General features: G+C 38.0%; 1 protein-coding gene across 1 annotated transcript in view; it reads right to left on the bottom strand.

Annotated features, from left to right (window-relative positions):
• Positions 1-730: 730 nt before the first annotated feature.
• The window catches only part of LOC124722003 (histidine ammonia-lyase-like), a 233334-nt gene continuing 221145 nt past the window's right edge, over positions 731-12919 (bottom strand). Inside the window, exons 16-17 of the mRNA XM_047247177.1 lie at positions 1665-1782; positions 731-1500 (exon numbers count right to left, since the gene is read on the bottom strand). Coding sequence (XP_047103133.1) covers positions 1393-1500; positions 1665-1782 — 226 coding nt within the window. The 3' untranslated portion in view covers positions 731-1392. The remainder of the gene's footprint in view (positions 1501-1664; positions 1783-12919) is intronic.

Genomic DNA, 12919 nt, shown 5'->3' with positions numbered 1-12919 from the left:
TGCAGTCACGCTATTCATCTGTGTCCTCGGTGGCTCAGATGGATAGAGTGTCTGCCATGTAAGCAGGAGATCCCGGGTTCGAGTTCTGATCAGGGCGCACATTTTCAGCTGTCCCCATCAAGGTATGTCAGCAACACCTGTCATCAGCTGAGGGTTTCAATTAATTATCATTTATTCTAGAGAAGCTGCACGCTCATCAGTGGTATCTGTTCTTTCGAGAACAGTTATTACCTTCTTATATGCAGTGTATTCATCTGAGCAGGAACATCCACAAATCTCTTTACTTTTTGCCTAATGCTATGAAATGTAACACAGTTCTTCTGTATGTATAATGATTCAATGAAAAACAAACTATAAAAACTGATCAGCATGACAACCCTCCTTCCACTAGCATGAAAACTGAATTTAACAGTGAAAATATTAATGAGCACACAGTGAAGGTCCTGGCTTAATTAACCATCAATAGTTGGCATTCAGTATTAAATAGAAACAACACTCTCAATTACACGGACCATTGCTTATAGAGGAACACTTTGAAAATATGGGTATTGCCATCACAACCACATTACACATTATAAATTTTCAAAAATCCATGATAAAATATTTTTGCTGAATCCAGAATCTATCACCAGTGATATAAAGGAAATTTCCACTTAGACTAAGTTTAGAGAACAACACAACAATAATAAAGCTTGCAAAACTAAGGAGAACAAAATAATAGTTTCAAATGTAATGTGTGAAAGAAAATAAATTTATTAACTATTTGAAATAAAGTTTAAAGATGCAATGGAAGAGATTACACATGGTTATTACATTTAATAAACATGTTGTAGTTCTTCATTATCTACATAATGTGCCATTCATTTACTACAACTAGTTTGGGTTTTGTAACACTTTATTTCTACCATTGTTCTCTCTGAGCTAGTTTTGAAAAATATGTTTCTATTAGTCTTAAGTTTCTTAAAATCTGGCTCACATATGATTTTTCAATTGTTAAAACTGCAAAAACTTTAAAAGAAACTGTAGAGGAGACTAAAAATCTAGGGCTGATAAATGAAAAACTGAACTGCCTCATGATCTTTTTGTTAAATTCTTTAAAATTAAGGAGAACAGATTTTGCTACATCACATAGTACATTCTACCGAGATAACTTGTAGCAATTATATTTGCTTCACATAAGGTCTAAAATATTTGGCCTATGCCAAATGACCATTCCTTATTAATTTTGATGTAATTTATGACCCAATAAGGTAAGTAATGATACTGTAACTGAATCAAAACTTCATATAACTCTTTTACATAGGACTTCACTTTTTTCATGAAGCAAGATACATTGATTCTATCATTTTTCTATAATTATTTTTATATAAATCTTTAGAAATTATTGTTTTACTATGGCTCAAATCTCCGCTTCTTAGCTGAAACTTCCACGTGGGGCCTATCTCTTTGAATTTCTCCTACCATTACAGCAGTTGGACTGAAAACCCTTGTCTCTTTCTCCTGTAACAGCATTTAATTTAAGATCATATTAGTAGATATTCTCTGGTAGCCTACTGAATGGTACCACTCATGTGTTCAGATTTGTTTCGTTATTTATTTTAAAAGCTAAAAGATAGTAATGTTACTTATCATTGCACAGAAAGATAAATCTGTTTTATGCTTACATGTGGTGCCAGATAATAGTCAATATGATGACGGACAGCTCCCCATATTTTGTCCTCCAACAATAACTGCGTCACAGCCTCAATATCAGGTGCCATATACCTATCTTTATCCCATGGCCTGTAATCATCATCACAGTCAATTTATTTTTTGCACTGTAATTTTCCTGAATGCATAATTGTATAGGATTTTTCACAAAGAAGAAAACATTATAACTGTTGACTTTTATAAGTAAAGAACTATATGCAGTTTAACAATGTAGCAGCTGAATGTACAAAAAAATACAGTTAACTGAAGGGTGCCAGTAATCAAACTTCTCACAAAGATGTGTAAATACCTACAGTGCATGCCTACTAACACTTTGCAAGTATCTTACTGAAATGATGTTTTTGATTATGCTTCAGTTTTGTTTTGTGACATTTCCAAACAAAGACTGTTTATGCGGTGGTCACACAGCATCCAGTATCAGCATAATATATCAGTTTAGTTATTATTACTGACAAAATGTTGTCTTCTTACTAATTAATTTGTATGAAATGGAAAATACAAGTCAGAAAATTGAGAATGTGAGCCATAATCGTATACCAATACTTAACAGCCCCAGGTCCAATTAACATCTTTTTCATATCCCTGTCTACTCCTGAGACATTCCTTCTATCAGAAGGTTTCACATTCAGTTCTAAAACCAAATTTAATCACACTGCCATACTGAAAGATCTCCACTTCTTCACCCATAGCTTCAATTGAAGTACCATTTCACCACCCAATTCCAACCCAAAAACTACAGAACTTTTCATTATTTCTACTATTGCCTCCTAGCTGTACTTGAAAAATATCTTCAAAATCTCAAGTGTCACTTAAGTTAAGTCAAGTCCCAAGTTCTTAGTGATCTGAAGGCAGACCACTTTATCATAATCCTTCCTCTGGACAAGGGCTGCACTACTAGGATGTGTGATTATGTGGCAGAGGGGCTTAATGAGGTCATTAAAGACAGAGCACATGCTAGATCTGGCAAGGAATTGGTGAAGGAAATCAGCTGCGTCCTTTTCCAAACAAATCATACCAGCTTTTGCCTTAAGCAATTTGGAGAAATTATGGAACATACATATGGATGGTTACAGAGGGATTTGAACTGCTATCTTCCTGAGTGTGAGTCCAGAGTCTCAGCCATGTGTCATCTTGTTTGGTGGACTTTGTCAGCTGTCAAGCACTTTGACATAGAAAACTGTTCCTCATGATGCAATTCTTTCTATTCAGACTGAGCTGCTGAAAATCCTAAACACACTAGACGTCTCACTAGGCTTCAAAACTGTCTCCATGGAATTACATACCCATCTTGTACAACTACTTACTCCTCTAGATCCATGTCATATCTACTACATATAAACATCTTGACTATGCAGTTAAAGCAGTCTTCAATTTTCCAAACAAACACATCTCAGTCAGGCAGTAGTAGTCGACCATGACAGACGCACCAACAGATAAGTAAACTGCTTTTGTGACATTTACGAGTTCCTAACCAGGAGCGTTTTTTATTATACCATCTGTGTGCTTTAAGCATTTAGTTTCTTGAGTTTCTGCGTGTAAATTTAAAATCTAATAGCCACAGTTCTTGTGTTTCCGTTTGCGTCGGAAAGTAAACCAATTTTGTGATATATTACAAGTTCCTTATCAGGGGCAAATTATTTGCTTTCACCTGAGTGCTTCGATAGTTAGGTTCTTGAATATCTGCGTATTATTAGATGCAGTTCATGTGTTTTCATCAGGGACTACATTAGAGTTGCACAGCACGTGCCGATAGTCTGTTTATCTGCATAATTTAGTTTTCCACGGTCTTTGGTATCGACAGGGACTGCAATTGTTGTGTGCAGATGTGAGCTGAGTTGGAGACACTTTGCTCTCAGCTTCAGGCTGTGATGGCTTCGGGATTGAGGCTGCAGTGAATGGGCACCACTGTTGTGGGCCAGCCGTGGGGATCCAATGGACATCCAGCGCGTCATAGTCCTCCGATCGGTTCTCACCGGAGGCCAACCCAGTTACTGCTTGCACTGAGGCTGACCCCTCACCTATGGTCGAGTGGGAAGTCGCCCTGGGGTGAAGCAGGGGGTGAAAGACTTCCCAGGCAGCTGCACATAAGGCCTCACCAGTTTGTCTGGTAAACAGGTTCCAGGTGCTGTCTGTGGCTGACACTGTCACTGAGCCAGATTCTGTTGCCTGTCCTGTTTCAGAGGAACCACTCAGCCTGCAAGATCCGGGCAATCACAGAGGGTGGGACTATTGGTAGTTGGGAGCTCCAATGTTAGGTGCATTATGGGGGCCCTTAGGGACTTGGCTGACAAGGAGCGTAAGAAAACCAATGCGCACTCCGTGTGCATACCGGGTGGAGTCATTCTAGATGTGGAAATGGTCCTCCTGGATGCCATGAAGAACACAAGGTGCAGCCAACTGCAGGTGGTTTCTCACGTCAGTACCAATGATGTGTGTCGCTTTGGATCAGAAGAGATTTTCTCTGGTTTTGAGCAGCTAACAGAAGTGATAAAGGCTGCCAGCCTTGCTTGCAAGATGAAAGCAGAGATGACCATTTGCAGCATAGTTGACAGGACCGATTGTGGCCCTCTGGTACAGAGCCGAGTGGAGGGTCTGAATCAGAGGCTCGGATGGTTCTGCAACCATGTTAGCTGCAGATTCCTCGACTTGTGCCAAAGGGTGGTTGGGTTTCGGGTTCCGCTGAATAGGTCAGGTGTCCACTATATGCAGGAGGCAGCTACATGGGTAACAGGGGCTGTGGGACGTGGACTGGGCAGTTTTTTAGGTTAGAGGGTCTCGGGAAAACACAAGATGGGCTTCAGTCACAAAGGGTGCAGACTGAATACAGGAAGAACATAGATACAGTGATCATTGGTATAACAGTTGTAAATTGTCGTAGCTGTGTTGGGAAAGTACCAGAGCTCCAAGCGCTAATAGAAAGCACTGATGCTCAAATCGTTATAGGCACTGAAAGCTGGCTAAAGACGGATATAAGCTCAGCCGAAATTTTTGCAAAGAACCTAATGGTGTTCCGAAAAGATAGGCTAAACACGGTTGGCGGTGGCTTCTTTGTTGCTGTTAGAAGTAGTTTAACGTGTCGTGAAATTGAAGTAGATACTTCCTGTGAGTTAGTATGGACAGAGGTCATTGTTGGCAACTGGACTAAAATAATAATTGGATACTTTTGCCGACCTCCCAGTTCAGATGATACAGTTGCTGAAAGGTTGAAAGGAAACTTGAGATTTATTTCAAACACGTACACGACTCATATGATAATAGTTGGTGGTGAATTTAATTTACCCATGATATGTTGGCGAAAATACACGTTTGATTCCGGAGGTATGCATAAAATATCATCCGAAATTGTGCTAAACGCATTCTCTGAAAATTATTTCGAGCAGTTAGTTTATGAGCCCACACAAATAGTAAATGGTTGTGAAAACACACTTGACCTCTTAGCAACAAATAATCCTGAGTTAATAACCAGCACCAAAACTGATATAGGGATTAGTGAACACAGGGTTGTTGTAGCGAAATTGAATATTGTAATCTCCAAATCCTTAAAAAATAAGCGAAAAATATGCCTATTCAAGAAAGCAGATAAAAATTCACTTCATGCCTTCCTGAGAGACAATCTCTACTCATTCCAAATTAATAGTATAAGTGTAGACCAGATGTGGCTTAAATTCAAAGAAATAGTATTGGCAGCAATTGAGAGGTTTATACCAAATAAACTAACAAATGACGGAGCTGATCCTCCTTGGTACACAAAATGGGTCAGAACACTGTTGCAGAAACAATGAAACAAACATGCCAAATTTAAACAGACGCAAAATCCCCAAGATTGGCAATCCTTTACAGAAGCTCAAAACTTAGCCCAGAGTTCAATGTGAGATGCCTATAACAGTTTCCACAACGAAACTTTGTCTCGAAACCTGGCAGAAAATCCAAAGAGATTCTGGTCGTATGTGAAGTAGGTTAGCGGCAAGAAACAATCAATGTCTTCTCTGCACGATAACAATGGAGTTACTATCTAAGACAGTGCTGCCAAAGCAGATTTACTAAACACAGCCTTCCGAAATGCCTTCACAAAAGAAGACGAAGTAAATATTCCAGAGTTCAAATCAAGAACAGCTGCCAACATGAGTAATGCAGAAGTAAATATCCTCGGAGTAGTGAAGCAACTCAAATCACTTAATAAAAGCAAGTCTTCTGGTCCAGACTGTATACCAATTAGGTTCCTTTCGGAGTATGCTGATGCATTAGCTCCATACTTAATAATCATATACAACCGTTCGCTCAACAAAAGATCCATGCCCAAAGACTGGAAAGTTGCACAGGTCACACCAATATTCAAGAAAGGTAATAGGAGTAATCCACTAAATTACAGTCCCATATCGTTAACGTTGATATGCAGCCAAATTTTAGGACATGTATTGTGTTCTAACATAATGAATTACCTTGAAGGAAATGATCTATTGACACACAGTGAACATGTGTTTAGAAAACATCATTCCTGTGAAACACAACTACAGTAGCTCTTTATTCAAATGAAGTGCTGAGTGCTATTGGCAAGGGATTTCAGATCGATTCCATATTCCTGGATTTCCGGAAGGCTTTTGACACTGTGCCACACAAGCAGCTCATAGTAAAATTGTGTGCTTATGGAATATCATCTCAGTTATGTGACTGGATTTGCGATTTCCTGTCAGAGAGGTCACAGTTCATAGTAATTGACAGAAAGTCATCAAGTAAAACAGAAGTGATTTCAGGCATTCCCCAAGGTCGTGTTATAGGCCCTTTGTTGTTCCTTATCTATATAAATGATTTGGGAGACAATCTGAGCAGCCATCTTCAGTTGTTTGCAGGTGACACTGTTGTGTATTGACTAATAAAGTCATCAGAAGATCAAATAAAACTGCAAAACAATTTAGAAAAATATCTGAATGGTGCAAAAAGTGGCAGTTGACCCTAAATAATGAAAAGTGTGAGATCATCCACATGAGCACTAAAAGGAACTCGTTAAACTTCGGTTACATGATAAATCAGTCTAATGTGAAAGCCGTAAATTCACCTAAATACGTAGGTATTACAATTACAAACAACTTAAATTGGAAAGAAGGCTAACCAAAGACTTCATTTTATTGGCAGGACACTTAGAAAATGTAACAGACCTATTATGGAGACTGCCTACACTATTCTTGTCCGTCATCTTTTAGAATACTGCTGCGCGGTGTGGGATCCTTACCAGTTAGGACTGATGGAGTACATCGAAAAAGTTCAAAGAAAGGTAGCACGTTTTGTATTATTGCGAAATATGGGAGAGATAGTCACAGAAATGATACAGGATTTGGGCTGGAAATCATTAAAAGAAAGGCGTTTTTCGTTGTGACGGAATCTTCTCATGAAATTCCAATCACGAACTTTCTCCTCCAAATGCAAAAATATTTTGTTGACACCAACCTACATAGGGTGGAATGATTACCATGATAAAATAAGGGAAATCAGAGCTCGTATGGAAAGATATAGGTGTTCATTCTTTCCGTGCACTATACGAGATTGGAATAATAGAGAATTGTGAAGGTGGTTCGATGAACCCTCTGCCAGGCACTTAAATGTGATTCGCAGAGTATCCATGTAGATGTAGATCTCTGTCCCGGTTGAATGGCACATCCAATCTGTCACATAGAGCCTCCCATCCTACATAAAGAAAATACTAATCACTTCCTGGAGTATCTCAAATCAGTTCTCACACTTCTCCTGCCTTAAACATTCTTATACAAATTCATTCTACCCCAGGCATTTCAGCTTGTGAACACTGTATTTCCCAGTGCTCACATGAAAGCCCCCAAAAATTCTTATCAGTTATCACACTAAACAACTTCGTCCTTACCCATAACAGTTTCACCTTTCAGAGCCAGAAGTTGTGCCCTTCGGCTTCGTATATATTCATTGACAGTAACATTATGATATGCACTCAATGTGGAAAAGAATTCTCCCACTTTATGCAACAACTCAACTCCTTTTACCAACTTAAATTGATCTGGGCCTTCTTCAAATCTTTCTGTATGCTGAACTACTCACTGAAGCTCATATTCAAACCACAGTCAATATCCATGGTAAATATATCTTTTTCTAAAACCAAATTCATTAGTATCTATATTAATAAAATTTCCCTGGCTTTCCTTTCTCATAACTGCAACACTGACCATATCTACAATCAAATCTCCCATGTAGTTTCCTCTTCCATACCTCTCACCAACATAGTTTCCACTTCAAAAAACATCAGAAGCACCCCTTATCACACAGTAACACTCGGGTCTTGAATACTTCAGTATATTACTTTAGCAGGGCTATGACTCTCTCAATCCAGCCCTGAAATGAGATCATCTCTCTGTGACACACGCCACACACCATTTGCTGTTATCATCCACAACCCTCTCAATCTGTGTAACATTCCTGTGGAACTGTATAAATTCTAAACAACCATCCCTACCCTGAGGTTCCTACACCTGCAATTATTCTAGCTGTAAAACCTGTCTCCTGTGCTCACTCCAGCTCCACCAATGAAAAATGATACAACATTAAAGACAGAACAATATATGAAATATATTTTACTTGATGACATGTTATCACTTCACAGCTTTTTATATAGGAATGACCCCAATATATTGGGCAGGCACATGAACAGACACAAAAGAAATGTTTCCAGTAGCTGAGCATACTCCACAAGATGGTTTGGCAGACCTGAGTGTCTGCTACACTACGTATACCATTTGGATCCTCCCACCCAGTACTAGTTTCCTAGAATTCAAGAAATGGGAGCTTGTTGTGCAACACACCCTCTCATCCTGCCACCACTTCAGACTTAACCTCCATTAGTAAAATCCCTTTTCTTCTACAGCCCCCCTCTCCCCCCCCCCCCCCCCCCACCCACCCACCTTTAACCCATATGGTGATTGTCAGGGTATTATTATGTACTCATTTATTCTTCCTCTTCTCCTCTTTTTTTCTTCTCACTCTTTTCCCTTTTCTTTGTTTCCCTTAATTGCATCGTACTTTCCATATTTCATTGTTTCTTTCCCCTTCTGTTCCAGCTTTACTTCTCACTCTGATCCTTGTATCATTTCTTAATTGAAGCTGGACAGTGCTTACTAATGTACTATATTTGACCTCCTCCTCTCTCCTTCATAACCTATGGTCTGAGAGACTTACATCTCCAACCCACTTTTTATAAACTCCAATAACCAGTTCTTCTTTCCTTGATGAAGAGGGAAATTGTAGTTTTACAAGCTAGACATATTGTTTTCTCAATTGAAGACACAATGTCTAAATGGGCCCGTGATCATGTTTGGCACTTTATTCATAAATGTCTGTCTCGATCAAATGCAACATATAATTCATAATGACTGGTTATTGCTTACTGCCTTAATAAAATCTGTTACAAAATAGAAAACTCATTAACATAATACTTGTAAGTTTAATTGGCTGAAGACCAAATATGTAGAAAGACTAAGAATACATGAAAAAAGTAACATGGCTTGTGTAACAGTTTTTTTGTTGAGCCTATCTGAGACTCGACATATTTGCTATATCGTGAGTAGTAATTTATCCTTATATAATATTGTCATTACACCTTCCTGGATTTTCCATTGTTTCATTAATTAAAATGTTTTCTCATAGCTGTAGAATACAATATGCAGAAATAAAATCCATACTTAAAATCCAAGTAAAATATGTCTAAAGTGGTATACAATCTACTAACAGAAAATATTTTAGCGTGATACAGTTAACAAAACACAAAATTCTGTGAAAGGCAAATAAATAAAACAATAATTATTTAATTAAATATCTTGATGGCTGATAGCCTATTCAGAGGACTGTCTAGCTGGCAACACATGGTGACATCTCTGTGGAATGTTTTGCTTTCCTACAGTGATGCTTCCAGCAGAATCCCACTGTTTGCACCACTTGTGGCCAGTGGACATGGCCACATGTCAAGTCGATAAAACTGGTGATGCTGTTAGTGCTAGTAAGTTCCTGAATACATTGAAATAGCCATTGATGACAGACTCACTCATTTCATTAACCAATAACTCTGGTTCCATTTTATATGTACATGGATCTCCTTTTCTTTCAATAGATTCAATAATTGTCCTTTCAGTGTCCTATGCAACACTTCAGTAATCTTGCGTATTTCTTGCTACGTGTATCTCCTTATCCAAATGCATACCAAACGCACGGCATTGTGTTTGCATATGTGTTTTCTGAAGTGAGTCTCAAAATTCCTCCGCTTCTGACAAATATAAATATTTCACACTCCTGACAGTTGATCCTGTAGATTCTGGCTTCAAAATATTTATTACTGTTGTTGCTGTCAACTTAGTAGTGTAGCCTAAGGGCCAATTATACCATCTGTCGAAAATTCAACTTTAATGTTAGTTTTTCTGAAAGTTTGCATAAATCTACAAGAGAGTGCACCATTGAGTGACAGGGCAAGAAACCTTTTGTCATCTCGAACTACTGCCTTCTTGTCATGTATTTTTGACTTTAGTTTGTTATACATGTTGGTTACATCACTGTCCCTATATGTATTTCTCCTGGCTACTTGTTTATTAAAGTTCAGATCTTTCACTTCATCATTTTGGTTGTGTGGCAGATTTAACATCCTGTTAATCATGGCTGTAAAATGTGGCCTTTTAAACTGTTTAGGATGATGGGATTTCACAGTTATGAGCAAGTCAGTAGCGGTCAGCTTCATAAAAAAAATATATTAATTTTGTGTCTTCCATCTCGTTTAATTAACTTGAGATCCGAAAAGCTTATACTTCCGTCTTTCTCCAATTCCATTGGTAACTTAATTTTTTCATGCATCACACTCATTCTTTGTGCTACTTCATGGATTTATTATTTGTCACCTTTATGCAGTAGTATGTTGTTATCCATACACTGTCTCTGTAATACATGCTTTTTGCATACACCAGGATTTTCATAAAAAAACTTATGTTTCTGCTTGTTTTCAAAAGTTTCACCTTAAGTATCTGCCAGATTGTTGACCATCATGAGTCTATCCTTTTGGTAAAAAATCTTATCATTAAATGTAAATTAGGATATTTAAATGACAATACAAGCTCTAAAATTCCCGTGAGCTCCTTATTTCCCTTGACTAATCTTCATGTGTGTTAACAAGTTTCTACTTATAATCTCCGATGTTTCACTTGCTGGGATGTGACTGTGTAAATCAGCACTATGTAAGGCAGCTAACATTTCTCCAGCTGCAATTGGTACATCTTTAATAACCCTCACAAACTTGTAACTAGTTTGACGTTGTATATTGTTTTATAAGTATATACTGCTCTCTGTCTTGAAGCACTCGAGCAGAAGGATTCATCATTTTTAATTTACAATAGACTTTTTCACCAGTGTAATAAAAGAGTACCGAAAGCACAAAGTTAAACTATAATTTTCAAACAGGATAGTCAGTCTTAGGTGCATAAAGATCAAGGACAATGAAATGGATCTTCTAAGGGTCTTTACAATAACACTAACTCAAAGTTGAACCCAAACATAATTAAGAATGCTACTGCAGAATTAAAAGTTGCTTGTGATGTAGCTAAACTTAAAAATTAGAACGAAAGGACATGGCTGTGTGGTTGTGGTTCATATTTTTCATGTTGCTGTTGTAGTCTTCTGTCTGAAGACCAATTTAATGCAGCTCTCCATCCCACGCTATTCTGTGGAGACTTCTTTATCTCTGAATTACTACTGCAGCCTGCATCAATTTGAATGTGCCTACTGTATCCATCTCATTGTCTCACCCTAAAAATATTTACATACCCCCCCCCCCCCCTCTGCCCTCCCCCCCACCCACACTTCCCTCCAATACTAAATTTATGATTTCTTCATGTCTCGGAGTGTGTCCCATTTACCAGTCGTTTGTCAAACTGTGCCACAATTTTCTTCCCTCCTCAGTTCTGTCCAGTACCTCCTGATTAGTTATGTTATCTTCTCATCTTGTCTTCAGAATGCTTTTTTTACTGCCCAGATAGCAAAGCTCATCTACTACTTTTAGTGTCTCATTTCCTAAACTAGTTCTCTCACCATCACATGATTTTACTACATTCCATTATCCTTGTTTTGCTTGTTAATGTTGACTTTATACTCTTCTTTTCAAGACACTGTCCATTCCATTCAACTGCTCTTCCAAGTCCTTTGCTGTCCCTGGCAGAATTACATCACTGGTGAACCTCAAAGTTTCTATTTCTTCTCCTTGACCTTTAATCCTCCTTCAAATTTTTCTTTGGGCTCCTCCTGCCATGTTCAGAAATTCAAAAGTGTATTCTAGTCAGCATTGTTTAAAGATTCATCTAATTTTACAAATGCTATAAACATATACTTATATGTCCTTAAATTATCTTCTAAGACAAGTCATACAGTTCATACTGCCTCACGTCTTCCCACATTTCACTGGAACCAAAACTTATCTTCCCCGAGGTTGGTTTCAACCAGTTTTTCTATTCTTCTGTAAATAATTTGTGTCAGTATTTTGCAACCGCAACTTATTAAACTGATACTTCAGTAATAATCACACCTGTCAGCACCTGCTTTCTTTGGAACTGGAATTATTGCATTCTTTTTGAAGTCTGAGGGTATTTCTCCTGTCTCATACATCTTGTACACCAGGTGGAGTAGTATTGTCATGGCTGGATCTCCCAAAGATATCAATAGCTCTGAGGGAATGTCTTCTACTCCAGGGATCTTGTTTCAATTTAGATCTTTCAGTGCTTCATCAAATTCTTATAACAGTACCATATCTCCCATCTCATCCTCATCTTCATCTATTCTCTCTTCCCTTTCTATAATGTTACCTTCTAAGTCATTTCCCTTGTATAGTCCCTCTGTATATTTCTTCCACCTTTCAACTTTCCCTTCTCGGCTCAGAACTGGTTTTCTGTTCAAGCTCTCGATATTCGTACAGCTGCTTCTCTTTTCTCCAAAGATTTGTTTAATTTTCCTGTAGGTGATATTTATCTTTCCCCTAATTATACATGCTTCTATAGCTTTACATTTGCTCTCTTGTCATCCTACCTAGCCATTTTTACACTTTCTGTGAACATCATTTTTTAGACACCTGTCTTCACTTTTAACTCTTTCATTTGCTGCATTTTTTTTATATGTTCCCCTTCCACCACTTAAATTCAATATCTCCTGTGGTATCCAAGGATTTGTA

Source organism: Schistocerca piceifrons, chromosome X, assembly GCF_021461385.2.
Source record: "Schistocerca piceifrons isolate TAMUIC-IGC-003096 chromosome X, iqSchPice1.1, whole genome shotgun sequence".
Classification (NCBI taxonomy): Eukaryota; Metazoa; Arthropoda; class Insecta; order Orthoptera; family Acrididae; genus Schistocerca; species Schistocerca piceifrons.
This window is presented reverse-complemented; position numbering and strand designations above follow the sequence as displayed.